At 39.0% G+C, this 25,769-nt stretch overlaps 2 protein-coding genes across 5 annotated transcripts in view; one reads left to right on the top strand and one right to left on the bottom strand.

The window, feature by feature from the left end:
- Positions 1–6,957, top strand: part of LOC121388166 (cys-loop ligand-gated ion channel-like) — a 39,409-nt gene extending 32,452 nt beyond the window's left edge. The window contains exons 6-8 of the mRNA XM_041519409.1: positions 2,528–2,713; positions 3,464–3,511; positions 6,020–6,957. Coding sequence (XP_041375343.1) covers positions 2,528–2,713; positions 3,464–3,511; positions 6,020–6,139 — 354 coding nt within the window. The 3' untranslated portion in view covers positions 6,140–6,957. The remainder of the gene's footprint in view (positions 1–2,527; positions 2,714–3,463; positions 3,512–6,019) is intronic.
- A 6,641-nt stretch (positions 6,958–13,598) lies between these two features.
- The window catches only part of LOC121383575, a 31,131-nt gene continuing 18,960 nt past the window's right edge, over positions 13,599–25,769 (bottom strand). For 3 of the 4 annotated variants that reach the window (XM_041513673.1, XM_041513666.1, XM_041513680.1), the window contains exons 6-12: positions 24,662–25,102; positions 23,215–23,412; positions 21,778–21,879; positions 20,472–20,615; positions 18,888–19,049; positions 15,650–15,787; positions 13,599–14,295 (exon numbers count right to left, since the gene is read on the bottom strand). In XM_041513673.1, the coding sequence (XP_041369607.1) occupies positions 14,203–14,295; positions 15,650–15,787; positions 18,888–19,049; positions 20,472–20,615; positions 21,778–21,879; positions 23,215–23,412; positions 24,662–25,102 (1,278 nt within the window). In that variant the 3' untranslated portion in view covers positions 13,599–14,202. Of the gene's footprint in view, positions 14,296–15,649; positions 15,788–18,887; positions 19,050–19,553; positions 20,616–21,777; positions 21,880–23,214; positions 23,413–24,661; positions 25,103–25,769 lie in introns of those variants that run through there. The other variant, XR_005959305.1, reaches the window with a different exon arrangement.

Genomic DNA, 25,769 nt, shown 5'->3' with positions numbered 1-25,769 from the left:
AAAATGTCAGAATTACCTAATGTTTCAGATCCAATAGCCGTTGATTAATTAATCAATGTGCTCTAGTGGTGTCGTTAAACAAAACAATTTTTTTTATTAATACAATTTATATTTCTCGTTCACCCTAACCAAAACACATACCGATTCGATAGTTTTTAAAGTGCCGAATTACCATTATAAAAAGTCCCATACAAACTGACTTCGGCATCACGACATTCAGCAGAGCTGTGCTTTCATATGGACTTGACATGTTAGTTTGTATTTTTTTTAATGTGATCCTAAATATGATAAGCCTTTTCATTCATGGACATTAATACATATTCGTATTCGTCACCTCATATTCGTAACGCCTATTGTATACGTCGCCATGTGTATTCGTAAAACATCCAGTAGTCGCTGGCGTAGGGAGATATCAACACGTAGGGGCACTCCTGCACTACACGTGGCGGGAGAGGAGGGGGGAGGGGGTCATTAAAAACTGGATATTTAAAACACCTTTCCGCGACCTTGTATCAGAAAAACACTCGCTTTTTGTCTCATCTGTCTGTCTCTGTTTCTGTCTGCCTGCCTGCCTACCTTTCTGTATTGTACAGTAATGTGTTTGTTGTTTGCCAGGACAAGTATATCCTGTCATCTATGATCTACATAGTTATCCTTTGTTGTACAGTAATGTGTTGTACAGTAATGTGTTTGTTGTTTGCCAGGACATGTATATCCTGTCGTCTATGATCTACATAGTAATCCTTTGTTGTACAGTAATGTGTTGTACAGTAATGTGTTTGTTGTTTGCCAGGACAAGTATATCCTGTCATCTATGATCTACATAGTTCTCGTGTGTTGTACAGTAATGTGTTTGTTGTTTGCCAGGACAAGTATATCCTGTAGTCTATGATCTACATAGTTCTCGTGTGTTGTACAGTAAATTGTTTGTTGTTTGCCAGGACAAGTACATCCTGTCGTCTATGATCAACATAGTTATCCTGTGTTGTACAGTAACGTGTTGTACAGTAATGTGTTTGTTGTTTGCCAGGACAAGTATATCCTGTCATCTATGATCTACATAGTTCTCGTGTGTTGTACAGTAATGTGTTTGTTGTTTGCCAGGACAAGTATATCCTGTCATCTATGATCTACATAGTTATCCTTTGTTGTACAGTAATGTGTTGTACAGTAATGTGTTTGTTGTTTGCCAGGACATGTATATCCTGTCGCCTATGATCTACATAGTTATCCTGTGTTGTACAGTAATGTGTTGTACAGTAATGTGTTTGTTGTTTGCCAGGACAAGTATATCCTGTCATCTATCATCTACATAGTTCTCGTGTGTTGTACAGCAATGTGTTTGTTGTTTGCCAGGACAAGTATATCCTGTCGTCTATGATCTACATAGTTCTCGTGTGTTGTACAGTAATGTGTTTGTTGTTTGCCAGGACAAGTACATCCTATCATCTATGATCTACATAGTTATCCTGTGTTGTACAGTAATGAGTTGTACAGTAATGTGTTTGTTGTTTGCCAGGGCAAGTATATCCTGTCATCTATGATCTACATAGTTCTCGTGTGTTGTACAGTAATGTGTTTGTTGTTTGCCAGGACAAGTATATCCTGTCATCTATGATCTACATAGTTCTCGTGTGTTGTACAGTAATGTGTTTGTTGTTTGCCAGGACAAGCATATCCTGTCATCTATGATCTACATAGTTTTCGTGTGTTGTACAGTAATGTGTTGTACAGTAATGTGTTTGTTGTTTGCCAGGACAAGTATATCCTGTCATATATGATCTACATAGTTCTCGCGTGTTGTACAGTAATGTGTTTGTTGTCTACCAGGACAAGTATATCCTGTCATCTATGATCTACATAGTTCTCGTGTGTGTTGTACAGTAATGCGTATGTTGTTTGCCAGGACAAGTACATCATGTCATCTATGATCTACATAGTTCTCGTGTGTTGTACAGTAAAGTGTTTGTTGTCGTGTGTTGTACAGTAATGTGTTTGTTGTTTGCCAGGACAAGTATATCCTGTCATCTATGATCTACATAGTTTTCATGTGTTGTACAGTAATGTGTTTGTTGTTTGCCAGGACAAGTACATCCTATCGTCTATGTTCTACATAGTTATCCTGTGTTGTACAGTAATGTGTTGTACAGTAATGTGTTTGTTGTTTGCCAGGACAAGTATATCCTGTCATCTATGATCTACATAGTTCTCGTGTGTTGTACAGTAATGTGTTTGTTGTCTACCAGGACAAGTATATCCTGTCATCTATGATCTACATAGTTCTTGTATGTTGTACAGTAATGTGTTTGTTGTTTGCCAGGACAAGTATATCCTGTCATCTATGATCTACATAGTTTTCGTGTGTTGTACAGTAATGTGTTGTACAGTAATGTGTTTGTTGCTTGCCAGGACAAGTACATCCTGTCGTCTATGATCTACATAGTTCTCGTGTGTTTATTGTTTGCCAGGACAAGTACATCCTGTCGTCTATGATCTACATAGTTCTCGTGTGTTTATTGTTTCCCAGGACAAGTACATTCTGTCGTCTATGATCTACATAGTTCTCGTCTGCGTTTGGCACTCAGTGGCGGGAAAACTGTACGAGCTGGCCAACAAGGAGTTTGCCCAACAGCTTGACTGGAAAGCTCTCATCTTCTTCGTCATTATTTACATATCAAGTCACTTGCTTTTTTCATTCTGGATATATAAAGTCGTAAGTGAAATTGTTTGTAGTACGCCCCCAATTGATCCACCCTTGGTTTTGCCATATTTTAATTCAGAGTGATTTTTATTAACATAAAATTATTAGATTATTGTTTAGAATCGACAAGCAGGTTTTTAAAGGGACATTCCTGAGTTTGCTGCATTGTAAGATGTTTCCGACTAAAAAATATTTCTACGATTAAACGTACATATTAAATATATCTTCTTGTTTAGAATATCAGTGTCTGTATATTCAATGTGTTTCTGGTCGTCTTGATATTTGTAAGAAGCCCAAACTGGATTTTGTTTTCAAATAATTTCTGACGTACGAAACAAATATATTTTAGGAAATAAAATGAAATTTAACCTAGTACAAATATTAGAACGATCAGAAACACGTTTAATATACAGCCACTAATATTTTATGCAGAAAAATATATTTGATATGTAATTACAATCGTTAAAAAATCTCTCTTAGTCAATAACATCTTAACAATTGCAGCAAACTCAGGAATGTCCCTTTAAGATTGAGGGGTCTTTTAATAGCAACAATCGGTTTGCTTTGTGGTAGTACTTTGAGTTTACTTGACTGTTCGAGAATTTCTCAATATCTATGTAGTATGTGACTCCTAGTTTTATAAAAAAAAAAATATATATATATATAGTTGATTGTTTAGCATGTTATAATAATGTTGTTAAGTCATAGTAAATTTGTTTTAATTATTAGCTTTTAAATATGTTTGTGTTTATCTTCTGTCAGGTCTGGAAGAGACGACGTCTAATGGTGAAAAAAGATGAAGCTTACTGCGTAAGATTTCTTTGCATAATTTGTCTTGATCCAGGGACGTGTGAGGCATAGCCCAGTGGTAAAGCGATCGCTTAATGCGTGGTCGGTTTGGGATCGATCCCCGTCATTGGGCCCATTGCGCTATTTCCCGCTACAGCCAGTGCACCACGACTGGTACGCCAAAGGCCGTGGTATGTGCTATCCTGTCTATGGAATGGTGCATACAAAACATCCCTTGCTGAAAATCGAAAAGAGTAGCCCAAGAAGTGGCGACAGCGGGTTTCTTCCCACCATATATGCGTGGTCATTAACCATAATTATGTACGACGCCACATAACCGTAAATAAAATGTGTTGAATGCGTCGTTAAATAAAACATTTCCTTCCTGATCCAGGGACGGTAATTATTTAAAAAAAACACCCAGTTTGGGCCGAATTTACGAAACCAGTTTTTCTAAAACGCAGGTGTTTAAACATTGTAAATGTATGTAGTTACACGCGTGTAAGACAAACCGGCTTTGTAAATTCGTCCCTTAGTATTTTCATTCCCTGTGTTGTTTAATCACCGTTATGTGACACATATATATATTTTTAAAATTATATTATGACTATTCATGGTAATTTGTCCCTAAGTTAAAGTTACCTCCCTTATTTAATGAAACACTAACAAAATGTCATTCTCAGTATCTGGAGCTCGCCGCGGTAAAACGTGTTTGTTTCATCTGTGCACACTGCACGTGCTTTCGTGTGCTTGACTGGGGAATCCTCCATTTTGTACTGGGGTTTTTTTCCCAACGAAATGGAGTTTGCTACTGGGATGTATGCGGCCATTGGAACTGATTGAACGCTGGGACGCTTCCCGTTTTGATAGCCAGCACCACCAGGTTGGATTCTTGTTTAGCAAGATTCCTTGCCTCCGCGTCATTTTTCCGGCTGACTTATGTCGACATTTTTCCGTGACCATTTTGCAAAACGCCACGGTTGTTCGCGTTTAGTCTCTACATGCTCGAGTCTGTCCAAGCAGCACTGGAAGATTGACCGCCCCACTCTTAAGAAGAAATAGGAAGCGGGGTCGGCCCCTACTGTTTTCTAGACTTTACTTTGTTTTATATTAATACCATCTCGTATCCTCCGGAGCCCGTTCGCACCACTATACCAACCCATGACGACTGGACTATACCCTTAGAGAATAACTAACGAGCTATGAGGAATTACGGATTATCTGTCCCGAGTGAATTAATGTTGTAAACCCGAGCCTCTGGCGAGGGTTTTACAGCATTAATTCACGAGGGACAGATAATCCGTAATTCCTCGTAGTGAGTTGGTTATTCTCTTTATTACCCATTGTCAATCTTTAACGATTTTAAAAGTATATTTACGTTCTCGCTGCTGTAACAACTAACAAGTTCTACCAGTCATAACAATATATTCATACGCGCCGTTACCGATGCACACCCAACAGTATCCACCAAAGAATAGTTCCAAAAAAAACCCAGTCAAAATAATAAAATAAAAACATTTTTAAACATTTGTACATATATTTTGATTTTTAATTCCGTAAATGTTCGTATCGTAAAAAAATATTTGAAGTTCGTAGTAATAGTTTGACCGATGAATGGAATCATGAATGAAGAAAAAGTAGTCCCGGCAGTATGTAATTGCCAATCAAATCTTGTCTTTTTAAAGCCAGCCAATCAGTGACTGTAGAAGCAATCTGCATACTGTGCAGAGATCGAAAAAATATTACCCCATATATTTGAGCCCATATGGGTAATAAAGTCTGATACTCACTCGTTCAGACGGATCCAGCTTTTCAAGATCACAGCATTACACCTTCCACATCTAATGAGTCACTCTAAGGGTTTCTTGACGGGATGCAACCCATCTCGTCCCTACAAGCTGTGCACCTTAACGACCGTAACGAGGCCACACCCGTGGACATATAGATCGGACTTTAAACGTTTAGAGATCCTTTCAAAATTTTATGTCAAAATTACTTTCTATGACTGGTATATACAAGGCCGTGGTATAACCTATCCTATCTGTGAGATGGTGCATATAAAAGATCCCTTGATACTAATAGAACCATGTAGCGTGTTTCCTCTCGACTATGCCAGAATAACCAAATATTTGACATCAAATAGCCGATGATTAATAAATCAATGTGATCTAGTGGTGTCGTTAAACAAAAAATAATAAAAGATCCCTTGATACTAATAGAAACATGTAGCGTGTTTTCTCTCTGTTAGAATGACCAAAAATATTTGACATGAAATAACCCATGATTAATAAATCAATGTGTTCTAGTGGTGTCGTTAAAAAAATAAAAAAATAAAAATCCCTTGCTACTAACAGAAACACGTAGCGGGTTTCCTCTTTAAGACTATCTGTCAGAATTACCAAATGTTTGATATCCAATAGCCGATGATTAATACACCATTGTGCTCTAGCGGTGTCGTTAAAGATAACAAACTTTGAAGTTTTCAAGTAATAGTAAACGCATGCATCCGGTTTCTTCTTCTCGTTTTAGGATAAAGCATCAAGGATCATACGGGAAGAGTCTGGTGCCATGAGCGGTCTCAAGAGAAGACGGCACAGCGTCTGGAATCCAGGGGTTTCCATGAAGAAGCTTTTTGATTCGTCAGCTTGACACTTTATGACATTTTACATGTTAATTATTGCTATTTTAAAGTAAGATTTGCCTGTGCACATGCTAGGTTAATATGCAGATTTACCTGTAAACACATGCTAGCAAAGGGTAGGGAGGGGGCGTTTAATTGAAAAAAAAGACATTTGTCTCGATTTATAGAGAAACAACTTATATTTTCCATATTATTGAAGCTTGACTGTGTATATACCCGCTTAAGTTGTTTAAGTTCTACAGGGTACAGACACTGTGGATTTTGAACGTGATCAAGAATGACTTACTTGGGATGTGCTATGTAATATGCCACTTATATTATTGTGGGATTTTGTTTGGGGGGAGGGTTTTCTTTGGGGGGGGGGGGGGGTCGCTGACCACGTTTTCGTTGTGGACAACCATGCTAGAAAATTCAATATAATAGAAATTCAAGATGGCTCTATAAAATTCAATATGACGGACACAAATAGCATATTAGAAACAGCATATGGCTTGTAATATATCGGGAGGTTTATGTTTTTGGGGTTCCTAAATATGTTTTAGGAGTACATTTTGACATTTCCCATTACCACAAGACTGTCTTCGGCAATGAACTTAAAGAATCTTGAATTACTTAAAATACAAACAGAATCATTTTTTTTTTTTAGTTATTGTTACCCTGGTAAACTGTTTAACGCTTCAATGAACTCAATTAGATTAACATCAGTTTTGTTATCAAGGTACACTTTCAGATTAGCAGAAAGAAAGAAAAAAGAAATGTTTTACTTAACGACGCACTCAACACATTTTAATTACGGTTATATGGCGTCAGACATATGGTTAAGGACCACAAAGATATTGAGAGAGGAAAGCCGCTGTCGCCACTTCATGGACTACTCTTTCCGATTAGCAGCAAGGGATCTTTTATATGCACCATCCCACAGACAGGATAACACATACCACGGCCTTTGATATACCAGTCGTGGTGCACTGGCTGTGACAAGAAATAGCCCAATGGGCCCACTGACGGGGGTCGATCCCAGACCGACCGCGCATCGAGTGAGCCCCTGTACTACTGAGCTACGTTCCGCCCCTCAGAAACTGTCTGCTAATCTCCAGTGGTGGATCTAAGGGATATCCAGAGAAACCCTATAAAAAAAACCCCCCCCCCCCCCCCCCCCCCCCCCTCACACACACACATACACACCTAAATTTTGTGACAGTTATATTTTTAATTTTATTTTTAATTTTTTACGTTGAAGAATCCGAGGAATCCACTTCGGGAACGTTTGTGGATTTCTGGATCCGCCGCTGATCTCGGGGTATACCTTAATAACGTTAGTTGCAAAAGCGGTGTCAATCGGAGTTCAAAGAAGCACCCGACACTTTACAAAGGTACATTTACTGACGATTAGGTGTACTGATCACTGGAATGTAAACAAGAGCAAATTTGCACATCTTTAGTAACCGAAAAGGCAATGGGTTGGACCAAAAGCTCAGTGAGAGAATTTTAAATGGTTTCAAACAGAATGCTAAAAGTATAATAATAATGTTTCAAAATCGCCGCCGATGAGTATTTCTGAAGAGACTACTCATTTGCTTTCATCAATATGTTTTCTTGCAGCTGCAATCGGATTTTGCTTGAATAATTGCCAAAAAATATATATAATTGTTTCTCTGGATATACAATTTATGGAAAGAAAACAACATTGTATCAGATATTTACAATTATTGCATTATTTGTGCACTTTGGACTAATTACAATCTGTGAATAATTAAATAAATATGTATAATTATATATGCCTGTGTGTTTCGTTCAGTTGTCTTAATGAAAACTAATTACACACAATTCCACACTTGTTGGAGAGCCAGAAGACTGTTCGATTTGTGATAGCATACAGAAATATCACAATTACATGGCAGATCCGTCGGTATGTCAGCTTCATGGCCATGACCTACATGTAGAAACCAAAGCGATCTTGTCCAATGAAATTATACCTTAACTGATTTCTCTATGATGTACAAACTGACTGTACCAACGTACATGTAAGTATTGTAAACATGTTTTACTTGGACAAGTCGTTTAGACTTCTTTTTTGCTTTTTTGAGGATATGTAAGAAATAAAATTCTCCACTCGTGTCCGTTAAATACCATTTATCTCGTGAAACATCCTACTCGCTTTCGGTGTTGGTTAAGTTTGGTAATTTGTTGTAAACTATATCTAACGACCATTCGTGTTGTATTCTTTAAAAGAACAAAGTTGTTTTAAACAAGACCCCAGCACAGTGGCTAGTATGCGACCTTTGCGATGACAAATGCCACTTTGTAAACGATATAATATATGTTTTAATATTTTCTATAAAGGAAAACCATGCCTAACAAAACCGCCAGCGGGTTGTTTAGTCTAAAAAATAGCTAATTAACAAGAAACAAAATGAAACCCGCTATTGGCTGCTCATTTCAATTTGACCTCAAATATTCTACATACACTTTCCTACAGACAGAGGGTCTGTCATATGGTCGTCATTAAACAATTAGTGTCACAATGGTTGTGACGTGAATTAACCTAATCGGTCCTCTGACAGGGTTTGATCCTTCGACGCCTCGCATACCACTGATCAACATACTGCGTTACAGCAATACCTATAATTATTACTCACATGGGCAGACAGAAGTGAGGAAAGAAAACAAAAATCTTTCCCCAAGGAAACAACAAAGCCATTTCTTCCCCTAGATATGTTCTGACGTCATAATCAGTGCTTCACTATTGGCTTGTTCTAAACTTGCAAACTTGTTTTCAGTAACAGTACCTTCCATAAAATGATAAATATTCACAATGGAAAGAAAGAAATGTTTTATTTCACGACGCACTCAACACATTTTATTTACGGTTATGTGGCATCAGACATATGGTTAAGGATCACACAGATATTGAGAGAGGAAACCCGCTGTCGCCACTTCACGGGCTACTCTTTCCGATTAGCAGCAAGGGATCTTTTATATGCACTATCCCACAGACAGGGTAGTACATACCACGGCATTTGATATACCAGTCGTGGTGCACTGGCTGTTGACAATGGGTAATAAAGAGAATACCTAACGTATGAATTGATGTTGTCCTTTACCTCGTAGCTCGTTGAATATTCTCTAAATCACCATCACCAACATATTACCACCACCATCACCATTAGCAACAACAACCAGTTCATAGTAAACTATAACTTTATTATATTTAACAAAAAGAAACATAATGCCACAGTGCCATAAAACTAAGTTGTGAAAAGTGAAAAGATGAACAAGAATTACAAATGAGCGCTCTATTATACAAACACAGACCCCAGCTGTTAAAAGGGGAGGTTTCTGTTTGTGCTTAAATGTAGGGGGACGGGACTATCTCACCGGGGGGGGGGGGGGGGGGACTTCACAGTTTCAACAGATAACACATCACATTGGGAGTAATTTTCATTATAAAAATGATTACTAGATTTCCCAGAAGAAACATATAACTCCCGACTCTTGGAAACTGCCTCAGAAAATCATAGTACCAAGTTTCAGAACTATCCGATCAAAACTCTAGCAGAAGATAGACTTAAACGTTTTACATTTAAATTTTACATTTAATAAAAATTCCAAATATCAAAAATATCTCTATATCAGTTTGTGGAGGGTTCCCCAGAGGATAATTAAACTATGTTTCAAAACGATGCAAAATGTGGGAGAAGATATGGTTTAAATTTACGTTGATGAACGGACGGACAGACGGACGCCGGGCAAACCAGTGTTAAAAAAAAAAAAAAAAAAAAAATCCGCCGACGAATGTCACAGCGGTGCTAACGCAAATTACTAAAAATTATTTTAGCGGGAATCCACTAGTGTGTAATTATGAGTTAGCCATCAACAACAACGACGAAGACAGCATGCCACGTATTTCCTGTTTCGGCGTAACTATGGTTGCAGGAGGCGGCATTTAGCCCAGTCGAATGAGTGCTCGCTTGAGATGCTTGCATCGCAGGATCGAACCACCACGGTGGATCCATTCAACTGATTGGGGTTTTTTTTCTCGTTTCAACCAGTGCACCACAACTGGTCAAAGGCCGTGGTATGTGCTTTCCTGTCTGTGGGAAAGTGCATATAAAAGATTATTGGATTAGTAAAATGTAGCGGGTTTTTTCTTATGACTACGAGTCAGAATTACGGAATGTTTGACATCCAATAGCCGATGATTAATTTATCAATGTACTCTAGTGTTAACGTTAAACAAAACTAACAAACAAACAAACTATAGCGGCATACACAGTTCTACCAGGTGTTTTCAAATACATATTGGTCTTGATAAGAGTAGTTTGTATGTATAGGACTGTCAAACAAGAAGGAAATGTTTTATTTAACGACGCACTCAACACATTTTATTTACGGTTATATGGTGTCGGACATATGGTTAAGGACCACACATATACTGAGAGAGAAAACCCGTTGTCGCCACTTCATGGGCTACTCTTTTCGATTAGCAGCAAGGGATCTTTTATATGCACCATCCCACAATCATATCAAACAAGAATACCACACATGAAACAAGGGGAATAAGCCTGTCACTTTTTAAGTGCAACAGTACAAAATTACAAAATATTTGTCAAACACGTAAAGCAAAACGATTTAATGGGAAAATATGTCATAACTAGTCGGGGTTGTTTGCAGTGGCGATCTGAGGCGGATCTAGTGGGGGGGGCAGGGGTCCGCCCCCCCCCCCCCCAAATGGATTTTCTGGATTCGCCACTGGCGATGTATCTATCGCTGTGCACAATAATTTATCAAAGCACCATTTATCACATGTATGTATCTAGTGAAATAATTTTCATATTTCCATTGGAATGACTCTCAGTAAATTCCACTAATTCCACTCATGACATAATAATTACATAACGCAAATTCCTTTTTTTTTGTGTCACCCCTGTTCACCTATTTATCCTAAAACTTACCCATAATATCCATGTCATAAACCCATGTAATAATTTAGTGTATTAACCTGATTAATAATGGTATGCAAATTTGCAAGGTCTCTAGGTAATGTGTTGCTGCGGATGGGTCATTTGCTTATAAGCTAATACCTGTATACCTGAGCGTAACGATTTCAATGATTTAGTTAAAAATGCGTCACGTTAAACTAATTTGGGCTAATCGTGATGATATCATATTACCGATGGCGGCGACTTTAGTACTGTGATTTACTAAAAAGTTAATTAAAATGTTATTTTAGAAGTGTTATAGGATAAATAGAATTCGCTACTCGTTTTTTTTTTTTTTTTTTTTTTTTTAAATATGTAAAATATCAACCTCCTCTGTTTAATTGGCATGTCTCGACAAATACCGATTAGCATTGACTCGGTTGATATTTTATACATTACAAAAACACCTGTGACTTGCGACGAATCCTCTATGTTCACCTCCTGCTAAAATAAGGTTCTGTAGCGTTATAACAACCTCAACTCCTTTAAACTTACGTATGTCTCCTGGCACGTACCCACTGTACTGTTACCGTGTTGAGGATTGTGTGGGTTTGTACGTTCATAGGGGTATGAACTAACAAAGTCATCCGCAAACTGTGTAAATCGGCGATACCCCTATGAACGTAAAAGAAATAACAGCCAATACTTATAATTAAATTTGAATCACACTTGCTACTAATAACACTACAAGTTCATACTTTAATTTGAATTATGTTTGAGCCATAAACAATAACGCTCCATAAGACAACTTGTCAATATAAAATGACGTCATCAGATATGGCGTTCCCTGATGACGTAATTTTTACTTCCATCAAGAAATGAACAAACTCACGTGGCTACGGCTGGACCAATGGAAAGACGTTAAATCGTAATGAATGTAACGGGAAAATAATTAGATGTACTAAAATTAACTATAGTACTGGCTTTTATGCTTGAATGCTTTTATTTGTTTCTTTGGTGACAATAAATGATTAATAAAAGTCATATGTAACAGAAAAAAAAACCCTGGGCATAACGTAACTAACTTTTAACTCTTGCCCCGTGACCCATCTCCACTAGAACGACTCTTAATTAATTCATTTATCATTTTAACTGATTTTCGTGGTTCTACCATATTATGGCTTAAGCACGCTATTCTTGGCACACACCTCAGCTATCTGGGCTGTCTGTCCAGGACAGTGGGTTAGTTGTTAGTGAAAGAGAAGAGGGTGTAGTGGTCTTACACTACCTACTGAGTCGTTAAAACTCGCTCTGGGTGGGTGCCGGTACCGGGCTGTGAACCCTGTACCTACCAGACTTATGTCCGATGGCTTAACCACGACAACAGCGAGGCCTGTTGACTCTCTTAATGACAACACGCGCGTTCTATAATCACCTGCCAACGCTCGCTGACGTCAGCTAGCTTCAACTGAGGAAGTGACACATTTAAAGAGATTCACCCAGGTTTAACTAGTCCGGACAGGGCAGTGGATTCCCAGAAGCAGATTTACAGACCGGAGTGTTGGAAGTGTGGTTCTAAACATGCTCTATAGCCACGGGCTCATGTTGGGAGACATACAAGAATATACGGTAAACCACACCTCAGCACCATTCTACATTACTGCTACTTGCTGACTAAGATTATTGTCGCACATGGTATAGACAGGAAACATGTTTCTGTCACATAGGATACTCTTGTCCAATGGCCGGAAGGTGTATGTTATGAGTATATTCCATACACACCACAGTCTATGACATATACCAGGCATGCAACACGTGCAGGGCCCCTGCTTATACAACTTTCCTGAGTCCAGACTCCATCTCTAATGACATCACAATCATACAATTTGTATGGCGTTGCCAAGACGTTATTGTCTCAGACTCCATTAGTTTCGAGTCTAGACTCTAAAAGGTTTATAAGCATGGGGCTTGAAATAGGCAGAACAGCAAGGGTACTATCGAGCCAATTGCGTCTCAGACTAGCGTTCTACTAATGAACTAAGTGAAAAACAAAAATGTCTTCCATGAACCTTTAGACACAAAGATACATCAGCCAGCAATAACTAAGAATAAGAACGCCCACCAGACCGGAAGACACGCCTATATTGTACGTCATACAATGATTGAAACAAGGATTTCTCAAAATTACTATGTTGACATTCGTGAGTCGAATCGACAGAATGAACAAACTCAGTATCAGTCTTAAAGGGACATACCCTAGTTTTTAAACACTAAGGCATATTTTGACTATTATAGCCGTTTATGATAACTAAATTCATACTTTACTTAGATTTTATGGTTTAGATTATCACTTTCGGTACATTCCAAGTGATTTTGGTCATCCTGGTGTTTTTAATATCACAAAATGCATTTCTCATATTTTTAAAAACTCATGTGCGTCTGAGAAGTAACAGTTATGGAGTTGAGTTTTAGTCTATTTTTTAGGGTATTTCACCATTTTTCACTCAATTGTAACTTTATCCAAATGTGTTACGGGTTTGTTATTTTTTAGGGTATTTCACCATTTTCACTCAATTGTAACTTTATCCAAATGTGTTACGGGTTTGTTAGATGAACTAAACTTAGTGTTAATTTTCACGGGTTGAAACTAGGGTCTGTCCCTTTAAAGTGACGTGTTTGTCACTCAGCATCGGTGTTCAAGTGACGTGTTTGTCACTCAGCATCGGTGTTCAAGTGACGTGTTTGTCACTCAGCATCGGTGTTCAAGTGACGTGTTTGTCACTCAGCATCGGTGTTCAAGTGACGTGTTTGTCACTCAGCATCGGTGTTCAAGTGACGTGTTTGTCACTCAGCATCGGTGTTCAAGTGACGTGTTTGTCACTCAGCATCGGTGTTCAAGTGACGTGTTTGTCACTCAGCATCGGTGTTCAAGTGACGTGTTTGTCGCGATCTTAAAGCTGATTCAAACGACAGTTCAGAGTGACGTCATCAACACGGAGATCATCAACAGCTGCATCAGTGACGCCACGAGACAGAAGTCTTTATCTACACCGCCATCTCTTAAATCTATGTCCTCGTCACCACGTAGACGACAGACCAACACAAGGGAATTTAAAGAACAATTAGTGAGTTCGGAATTAACACAAGTATTATGCTAGTCCCATTTTGCAGAACTCGACCGATGCGTTGTCACTATTCATTAGCCTGTCCGTGTTTGACTTGTTAGCTAATTCTACCTTTACCTGCAAAAAGAAAATGAGCTTCAGAAATATAATGCAGTAGGGATAGGAACAACACACAACGTCAACAACAGCAGCATAACGAGTTACAGATTTGATACTAGCTCTAAAGTCATGATGTGTACTATACTGCAATGCAGGTTTGATCTGTTTAAATAGAAACTAGGTCTAGTCAGTTAAGGAAAGCAAAAGAAAGGAATGTTTTATTTAACGACGCACTCAACACATTTTATTTACGGTTATATGGCGTCAGACATATGGTTAAGGACCACACAGATCTTGAGAGGAAACCCGCTGTCGCCACTACATGGGCTACTCTTTCCGATTAGCAGCAAGGGATCTTTTATTTGCGCTTCCCACAGGCAGGATAGCACAAACCATAGCCTTTGTTGAACCAGTTATGGATCACTGGTCGGTGCAAGTGGTTTACACCTACCCATTGAGCCTTGTAGAGCACTCACTCAGGGTTTGGAGTCGGTATCTGGATTAAAAATGCCATGCCTCGACTGGGATCCGAACCCAGTACCTACCAGCCTGTACACCGATGGCCTGCCACGACGCCACCGAGGCCGATCACGGGAGGAAGGAAGGAAATGGTTTATTTAGCGACACACTCGACACATTTTATTTACGGTTATATGGCATTGGAAATATGGTTAAGGACCACACATATATTGAGGAAGGAAACCCGTTGTCGACACTTCATGGGCTTCTCTTTTCGATTAGCAGCAAGGGATCTTTTATATGCACCATCCCATTGACAGGATTGCACGTGCCACAGCCTTTGGTGTGCCAGTCGTGGCGCACTGGCTAGAGCGAGAAATAGTCAATTAAGAGTCAAGTCGGGAGATCACGGCGGTTCCAAAATTGATTTTTAAAAATGGACGAAGCAGGATGCATAGACATTATTATTTTATGCAGTGGGTGCGTCTGTATGCACACACACACACACACACACACACACACACACAGAGAGAGAGAGAGAGAGAGAGAGAGAGAGAGAGAGAGAGAGAGAGAGAGAGAGAGAGAGAGAGAGAGAGAGAGAGAGAGAGAGAGAGAGAGAGAGAGAGAGAGAGAGAGAGAGAGAGAGACAGACACAGAGAGAGTGAGACTGAGAGAGAGAGAGAGAGAGAGAGAGAGAGAGAGAGAGAGAGAGAGAGAGAGAGAGAGAGAGAGAGAGAGAGACTGATAGAAAGAAAGAAAGAACGCGTTCTAATAATGTTTATTTTCGACTGGAGATTAATTCTGCGCTTACATTAGCTCTTGTAATCCTGGAAATTCACATTGTTTTAGAATATTGCTAATATAAACTTATGACAAACTGGGTTAAAGTTGTGAGACTGACATCCTGACTGACCTTTCCTTTGTCGATGTCATCCATAAGTTTAAGAATAGATGTGGCCTTGAGTTGAGTAGCTCTCTGCCTGAATGACGTCACACTGTGACCGCATTCCATCATGGCACACATTGGGTGGTCCGGGTTACACTTCTCATACTGACAAAGAAAAGGGGGTACATCTTTAAGGAGGCATACAACTGACTGTTCAGTTACTCGCTACTTTCAATAGTGTTACAAGTTCAAGAGCAGCACAGTGTAAAAAATAGTGGTACGGCCCTTGGTTGCCAGACAGCCTTTCAAATTACTTGCAAGGACATTTTTACAGATATAACAAATATAGCCCACACACACACATCAGTGGTCTAGGACGGTGCCAAAATGTGTGTGTGTGTGTGGGGGGGGGGGGGGGGCACACTTTTATATTTACACACTTTTACACTATTTTAAAGTAAATATAAAGCAAAATATCTGAAAAAGTAGGGGCACATGTCCCCCTTGCCCCTCCCCACCCACCCTCGCTTCCTACGCCAGTACACATACACAAAAGTGGTACGGCCGTACCGTCTTCGCCGCCCCTGAAGCTATAGCCAGTGGCGTAGCGAGGGGCACGGAGGCTTTTTTTTTTTTTTTTTTTTTTTTTTTTTTTTTTTTTTTTTTTTTTTTTTTTTTTATAGTATTACATTTTATAAAATGATACATACATAGTATGGGTCCCCCCCCCCCAAAAAAAAAAAAAAAAAAAATAATGATAATAATAATAATAAAAATAAAAAATAAAAATAGTGGGTTGCCCACCCCCAGTAGTGGGTTACCCACCCTCAATAGAGGGTTCCCCCCCAATATAAACTCCTGGCTACGCCAGTGGATATAGCTTCGAGACCATTTTTATATGGAGTACCAGGTAGTATTGGGGATTTTTGTGAACTATCTTATGCAGTAAAAAAAAAAGCTTGAGGAGAACATTTGAAATTGTGAATCTAAACATTTAGCTGCATTTCTAGTGACAAAAGAAATGGTGGGAAATTGCGTGAAGAAAATAAATGCCATGTGAAACTTTGAATTTTGAGCTCACAAACAATATCCAGGGCCGTAGCTAGATTTTTTGTTTAGGGTGGGGTGGGGAGGGGGGGAGGCAACTGAGTAGTTAATAGTCTAAAACTCCTTAAACGGTTAACAAGAGAATATTCTTTAAGTTTCTATAAAAATGTTCCGCAATTTCTTCGGGGGGTGGGGGGTAACTGACCCCCTTGCTCCCCCCCCACACTAGCTACGGCACTGGACCCAATTTCACAAAACATCGTAAGCCTAATTTTGCACGTAAACGTAAATCTACGACTAAATCACAGTTCTTGTTATTACAAACAGTACAACTAATATAGTTTGAAGTACACATATTTCATTTTCTTTTGTCCTTGAAATGCACAATCTACCGCAAATATGTAATTTTCTTCGTGAAATAGATTCCAAACACTTGTAAATGTATGCCCGGTATAACTGCTAGTCGCAGACGTAAACTTACGATGTTTTGTGAAATTGGCCCCAGATATCTGTGTACCTATGAGAACCAATCATCATTTTCAGTTACTGTTAACAACATTTGATTCCCGTTGTCAATATGACGGTTACCAGCATCGTTATTTGTGAACTAGGTGGATCGGGTATTTGTGAACTAGGTGGATCGGGTATTTGTGAACTAGGTGGATGGTATATTTGTGAACTAGGTGGGTGGTGTATTTGTGAACTAGGTGGGTGGTGTATTTGTGAACTAGGTGGATCGGGTATTTGTGAACTAGGTGGGTGGTATATTTGTGAACTAGGTGGGTGGTGTATTTGTGAACTAGGTGGATGGTATATTTGTGAACTAGGTGGGTGGTGTATTTGTGAACTAGGTGGATCGTGTATTTGTGAACTAGGTGGATGGTATATTTGTGAACTAGGTGGGTGGTGTATTTGTGAACTAGGTGGATGGTATATTTGTGAACTAGGTGGGTGGTATATTTGTGAACTAGGTGGGTGGTGTATTTGTGAACTAGGTGGATGGTATATTTGTGAACTAGGTGGGTGGTGTATTTGTGAACTAGGTGGATGGTATATTTGTGAACTAGGTGGGTGGTGTATTTGTGAACTAGGTGGGTGGTATATTTGTGAACTAGGTGGATGGTATATTTGTGAACTAGGTGGGTGGTGTATTTGTGAACTAGGTGGATGGTATATTTGTGAACTAGGTGGGTGGTATATTTGTGAACTAGGTGGATGGTATATTTGTGAACTAGGTGGGTGGTGTATTTGTGAACTAGGTGGATGGTATATTTGTGAACTAGGTGGGTGGTATATTTGTGAACTAGGTGGATGGTATATTTGTGAACTAGGTGGGTGGTGTATTTGTGAACTAGGTGGATGGTATATTTGTGAACTAGGTGGGTGGTGTATTTGTGAACTAGGTGATTGTGTATTTCTCAACTAGGTGGATTGTGGATTTGTGAACTAGGTGGATCTTGTATTTGTGAAATAGGTGGATCGTGTATTTGTGAACTAGGTGGATGGTGTATTTGTGAACTAGGATTGTGTATTTGTGAACTATGTGGATGGTGTATTTGTGAACTAGGTGGAACACATATTTGTGAACAAGGCGGATTGTGTATTTGTGAACTAGGTGGTTCATGTATTTGTGAACTAGGTGGATTGTGTATTTGTGAACTAGGTGGATCGTGCATTTGTGAACTAGGTGGATTGTGTATTTGTGAACAAGGCGGATTGTGTATTTGTGAACTAGGTGGTTCATGTATTTGTGAACTAGGTGGATTGTGTATTTGTGAACTAGGTGGTTCATGTATTTGTGAACTAGGTGGTTCATGTATTTGTGAACTAGGTGGATCGTGCATTTGTGAACTAGGTGGATTGTGTATTTTTGAACTAGGTGGATTGTGTATTTGTGAACTAGGTGGTTCATGTATTTGTGAACTAGGTGGTTCATGTATTTGTGAACTAGGTGGATCGTGCATTTGTGAACTAGGTGGATTGTGTATTTTTGAACTAGGTGGATTGTGTATTGGTCAACTAGGTGGATCACGTATTTGTCAACTAGGTGGATCGTGTATTTGTGAAAAAGGTGGATCGTGTATTTGTGAACTATGTGGATTGTGTATTTGTGAACTAGGTGGATGGTTTATTTGTCAACTAGGTGGATCGTGCATCTGTGAACTACGTGGATTGTGTATTTGTGAACTACATGGATCGTGTATCTGTGAAGACCTACCGCCTTCCACACGTCTGTGCTGAAGCCACTGAGGATGAGGAACTCTGCGATGTTGAAATGGCCGTGGTCGATGCAGTCGAAGAGAGCGTTGTTGAACTTGTCGATACCATTGTGCTCCTTGAGGCCCACCGTGAGATTCTTTACAGTCGCCAAGTCACCCGCCTGAAGGCGCCGCAAACACAACACAATACAACACATGACCATAAGAATATATCAGAGCATTTTAGGATTGCTGATGCATTGGCGAAGCCGGGAATAGGCGGGGTGGGGGCGGGGGGGGGGGGGGGGGGCATAAGTGCCATGCCCTGTTACATGTACTGTACGTCGGGAAACATCAGCTAGCAAACACTTAATGTTAAATGTACTAGCGCTATTTTTTAATGTTACTTCATCTAAGAATTACACACACATACACATATACACACATACAATAAACAAACACATATACTCACACACACATACTCTCACACACATACATTCACGCACGTACACTCACACACACACAACCAACAAACAAAACTTAAACAGATGTTTTGTATTGCATTAATCCTAGATCACAGCTCTAAGATTTGACGACTTCAGATGCTAGGAGTTTTCATTCCAGTCATTTAGTCTACATAATACTTAACATTGTCTCAAAATTGATGACAAGTGTTTCCGTGTTACCTTGATTGCATTAGGAAATGTATTAAAACACTTTGTTAGTCTATATAATACTTAACATTGTCTCAAAATTGATGACACGTGTTTCTCTGTTACCTTGATTGCATTAGAAAATGTATTAAAACACTTTGTTAGTCTACATAATACTTAACATTGTCTCAAAATTGATGACAAGTGTTTCTCTGTTACCTTGATTGCATTAGAAAATGTATTAAAACACTTTGTTAGTCTACATAATACTTAACATTGTCTCAAAATCGATGACAAGTGTTTCCGTGTTACCTTGATTGAATTAGGAAATGTATTAAAACACTTTGTTAGTCTAATACTTAACATTGTCTCAAAATTGATGACAAGTGTTTCTCTGTTACCTTGATTGCATTAGGAAATGTATTAAAACACTTTGTTAGTCTATATAATACTTAACATTGTCTCAAAATTGATGACACGTGTTTCTCTGTTACCTTGATTGCATTAGAAAATGTATTAAAACACTTTGTTAGTCTACATAATACTTAACATTGTCTCAAAATTGATGACAAGTGTTTCTCTGTTACCTTGATTGCATTAGAAAATGTATTAAAACACTTTGTTAGTCTACATAATACTTAACATTGTCTCAAAATCGATGACAAGTGTTTCCGTGTTACCTTGATTGAATTAGGAAATGTATTAAAACACTTTGTTAGTCTAATACTTAACATTGTCTCAAAATTGATGACAAGTGTTTCTCTGTTACCTTGATTGCATTAGAAAATGTATTAAAACACTTTGTTAGTCTACATAATACTTAACATTGTCTCAAAATCGATGACAAGTGTTTCCGTGTTACCTTGATTGAATTAGGAAATGTATTAAAACACTTTGTTAGTCTAATACTTAACATTGTCTCAAAATTGATGACAAGTGTTTCTCTGTTACCTTGATTGCATTAGGAAATGTATTAAAACACTTTGTTAGTCCAAGAAATAGTTCCAAGTCGTACTCCCGCACTTGTTTCTGTCTCAAAGCAAATTCATGAGCCCCACAATTCTTTCGACTATAGTCAGAGGGAGTCCTACCGTTCTGAAACAAAGACAGACATTGATGCACTGAAACAAAGACGGACATTGATGCACTGAAACAAAGACGGACATTGATGCGCTGAAACAAAGACGGACATTGATGCGCTGAAACAAAGACGGACATTGATGCGCTGAAACAAGCAGTTAGTTATATCTACTGATAAACAGAAAAAAGAAAGAAATGTTTTTGTTGTTTAACGACGCACTCAACACATTTTATTTATGGTTATATGGCGTCAGACATATGGTTAAGGACCACACAGTTTAAAAAGTTAACGTTTGTTTTGTTTAATGAAATCATTTGAACACATTGATTGATTAATTTAGACACTTGGTTATCAGAGGAAACCCACTACATTTTTCCTAATGCAGCAAAGGAACTTTTATATGCACTTTCCCACAGACAGAAAAGCATATACCACGGCCTTTGACCAGTTGTGATTCACTTGTTGGAATGAAAAAAAAAATTAGTTGAATGAATCCACGGAGGTGGTTCGATCCTGACACCCAAGCATCTCAAGTGAGCACTCAAAAGACTGAGGTAAATCCTGACCCCTGTTTACTAAGAGAAACGGGCTTCATAAATTCGGCCCGTACTGTCATTGATACACATTTGTCAAACGTTGGTATACAGTTCCATGGGTGTGGCATAAAAACTTATATTTATCCAACAATTTAAAAAAGGGATTTCCTATTTTTCTGTTACAACAATGCCATTATGTTCCATATTATGCTGACCTGTCAATTCGCAGGAGTTCATGTGTTTGGATCAACAAGAACGACACGGCACATTGGCGCTTGTCGTTAATAAATATATCTTATATCTCAAAGGCAAAATAGTTATCGTATTACAAGACAGTCAAAGAGATAGTGTGCAAGATCGTGATTTCCCTCATAGGTCACTGTTTCAATTACTTTGTACATCACCGACATTTAAAATCATGGACATGAGTCATTGTTTCAATTACTTTCTACATTACCGACATTTAAAATTCATGGACATGAGTCATTGTTTTACTTACTTTCAACAACACCGACATTTAAAATCCATGGACCTGCCTTTAAACATTACTGTCTCTAACAGTAAACACTGTGGAACCTGAAATGCGATTTCAGTCGAAGTTTACTGTACGCGTGATCACTAAAAAGAAACGTATACCTACCACATCTTTAGAGATGTTGCTTGCTCCTTTCTTCAACAGGTAGTCCACGGTGTCGTCCTGATCTAAGAACAGATATGCGTAATGAAGGGGAGTCCTACCCATCTGTAAAGTGACAGAACATTTTGAAAAAAATACCTTTCAAATTGTATACTTATAGAAAATAGTAAAACATATGACAGAACATATTGCAAACTATAGAAACAAGAAAATCATTATGGAGAACATTTTGAAACAATATTTTTTATAAATCACACATAAGCGTACGAGACAGACGGCAGGAGGGGCAACTACACACCACCACCCCACCCCACCCCCTAGTTCTGGAACAAAACCTAAAATTCTGAGGGGAATTATAGAGATATTCGGGAAAATGTGCTAACCTGAGACCTTTTTTCCATGTATTTCCATCATTCTATCTTCAAAATTATTTGTAATCCATGTAAAAAAAAATGCGAAGTAATTCTTTTGCAACACTATATAGCTGTATGGTAGCAATGATAATATGAATAACTATTCGGGCAAATGTCAGTCTGCCTCCTGCAAAAATGGGAACCCGTACGCCTAGGACTACACAGTTTAAGAAACAAAGCAAAAAACGTTTCAACATTTCAAAAAATATATTTCGATAGTAGGCAGATACAGAAACTAGAAACAAAACTTGCAACTGAACATTTTCAAAACATATCTTAGATACTGTACAGTTATAGAAGCACGAAAAATATTTGAATAACAATGGCTTCTTGATAATTTTTACAACTCCGAGATCATAGGCTTAAGGAGCAATGACTGCATACTTTTGGACAAAGACTGTGTATGTGTGGACAAATACTGTATCTGTGTGGACAAAGTCTGTATTTTTCTGGACAAAGTTTATATTTCTGGACAATGACTATATTTCTTGGCAAAGACTATGGGCCAAATGAACGAAACCTGTATTTCTTAAACGCAGATGTTTAAGCTTTGTAAATGTATGTTTTGTACAGCACATTGATATATTAAGCATCGGCTATTGGGTGTCAAACATTTGGTAAATCTGACATATAAGTCTTAGAGAGGAAACCCGCTAAATGTTTCTGTTAGTAGCCAGGGATCTTTTATATGCATCTTTTATATGCATCATCCCACAGACATGATAACACATACCACGGCCTTTGATATACCAGTCGTGGTGCACTGACTGGAACGAGAAATAACGCAATCGGCCCACCAACGGGGATCAATCCTAGACCAACCACGCATCAAGCAAGCGGGTTTTTTTTTCTTTTGTTGCTTTAAAAAACGAGAAATAGCACAAATGGGCCCACCGACGAGGATCAATCCCATACTGACTGCACATCAAGCAGGCGTTTTACCACCAGGCTACCTTCCGCCCTGTAAATATATGTAGTTACACGCGCGTAAGACTGCTTACGCCATATAATAGTGTTCATTACTTACACCATCGGACATGTTAATCATTTGCGGAGAATCTTCCAATAAAAAGCGCACTATTTTGCTGTGCTGATGGAGACAGGCATGGTGAACAGTTGTTCGGCCACATTTGTCCAATACGTGGGCGTATTTCTTTGTCAGCAATTTCTTCAGTAATGTCATATTTCCTTTGTCGATGGCTGCAAACACTTTCTTGGCATGGTCCTATTGCAATAAAGAAAAAAACATGTTTGTATTTAATACCATTTCTCAGGACATTGATCACCAAGTATCTACTAAGTCTAAAATCAATATGAAGTGTGTGGGGTTTGTTTTGTTAACGACACCACTAAAGAACATTGATTAATTAATCATCAGCAATTGAATGTCAAACATTTGGCAATTCTGATGCATAGCCATCAGAGGAAACCGACTAATAATGCAGCAAGGGATCTTTTATATGCACTTTCCCATATACAGGAAAACAAATACAACGGTCTTTGACTAGTAACTGTGTGGTGCATTGGTTGGAATGGAAAAAACATGTCAATTAAATGTATCTATATGAGGTTATCGTAATCATATCCAGTGTTATGAAGATATATTCAAAAGAGGGTCCAGATATTGACGAGTGTTACTGTAATCATTGTAAAAGCATTAACAAAAGCTAAGCTAACAGTTACTTTTAAAATGAATATTATATCAAGGTGGGTAACTGGGCAAATGTACAGAGCATGTACATCGTGTGACTGGTACTTGTGCTGTGGAGTCGTGCTTGAACCTTCAGAGGGTGTGGGGCAGGACGCAGTCCAGTGGTAAAGTGCTCCCTTGATGCACGGTCGGTTTGGTATCGATCCCCGTCGGTGGGCCCATTGAGCCATTTCTCGTTCCAGCCAGTGCACCATAACTGGTATATCAAATACTGTGGTATGTGCTATTCTGTCTGTGGGATGGTGCGTATAAAAGATTCCTTGCTACTAATGAAACACAAATGTAGCGGGTTTCCTCTCTAAGACAATAATATATGTCCAAATTACCAAATGTTTGACATCCAATAGCCGATGATTAATAAATCAGTGTGCTGTCGTGGTGTCGTTAAACAAAATAAACTCTCAGTTTTTCAGCGGATGTAAGCACGAGTCAATTTTGAACCAGTTAATCTTCAATTGATGTTAATCGATCGAGACACGTTTCATGATGATACCAACAAACAAATACATTAAAAAGACACAACGATTTGATTGACTAAGAAAATGTTATCCCGTGGTGCGGAATCATTTGTTTATTTGTTGTTACTTTTTACTATTATATTGTTATTACTTACCATTTGGGCTGTCTGAGAAGATAAAATGTTAATAATGAATACTGTTAAACCATCAATTACTTCTATTTTTTTTTTTTTTTTTTTTTTTTTTTTTCTGTCCTTTCAGTTTATTCAACCCAGTTTGAAACCCTTTGACCGTCGCCATGTTACCTGCGTGGCCACCACGTTCTGCAAGATTCTGATGAGCTGTTTCGATCCCAGCTTCCTGGCGATCTGGAGCGCCGTGTGGCCGCGCTCGTCGACGATGTCGAGGATGTGGTTGTACGACTGCAGAACGAGTCGCTCGAGCCGCTCGATGTTGCAGTCCCTGACGAAGCCCAGCACGTGCTGGTCGATGAGGCGCGTGTAGCGTGCGCCGTCCTGCACGGCCTCCTCGTCGCACAGCGTGCGCGCTGTCCGGCCACAGCGCGCGCGCGTCGCCACGTTCACGCCGCACTGGAAGAGGAAGTGGATGAAGTCGTCCGACTGCTGGGAGACGATGGCCTCCATGAGGATGGTGGCGCCGTACGTGTTTCTGGCCTGCATGTCGGAGCCGCGTATGATCCGTCTCACGATCCGTTCGTCCGTCGGCTTCGGGTGGCCCGACAGGACCTGCAGGGAGAGGAGACCAATGTCTGTTTTATTACACACGTGTTTGTTAATATCTTGGTACACATCAAACTGATTAGCGCACTACAACCGTACAGGAACGTAACTGTAACGTGCTATTAATGCGTTCATACCTTTAAATAAACTGACTTCTATAAACATCAACAGTAAGTATGAGAAATTCACATCGGTTAATGTATACCTTTCCTGTTGGTTATTAAGAAAAACGAATGAGTAAGGTTGTGCCGCTTGTAGTCTGGCAGTGTGAAAATATAGCACATGTTGCCAGATCTGTAGTTGACGTCATCACAGACGTTTGGATCAGGACCAAACTTGCCAGACTCAGTGTTGTTTTTTTTTAGGCCTAAACGATTTTAGTGATAAAAACTAACATAAGCGTACGAGACAGGGCGGCACAAAACGTGAAATTAAGCCAAAAATTATATAGGTATTCGGGGAAAATATGCTAAACTGAGACCTTTTTACCATGTACCTCCATCATTCTACCCTCAAACTTAGCTGTTTGGTAGTAACTAGTAATACTAATATGAATAAATGTTGCTATCCACATTCGGGCATTTTCGTTTAATTGGGGGAAAAGCCCGCCTGCCCCCCCCCCCCCCCCCTTCCTTACACAAAATGGAAGCCCGTACGTCTATGTAAACTAAGA

Source organism: Gigantopelta aegis, chromosome 2, assembly GCF_016097555.1.
Source record: "Gigantopelta aegis isolate Gae_Host chromosome 2, Gae_host_genome, whole genome shotgun sequence".
NCBI lineage: Eukaryota > Metazoa > Mollusca > Gastropoda > Neomphalida > Peltospiridae > Gigantopelta > Gigantopelta aegis.
Note: the sequence above shows the minus strand (reverse complement) of the source record. Positions and strands in the feature narration are given on the sequence as shown.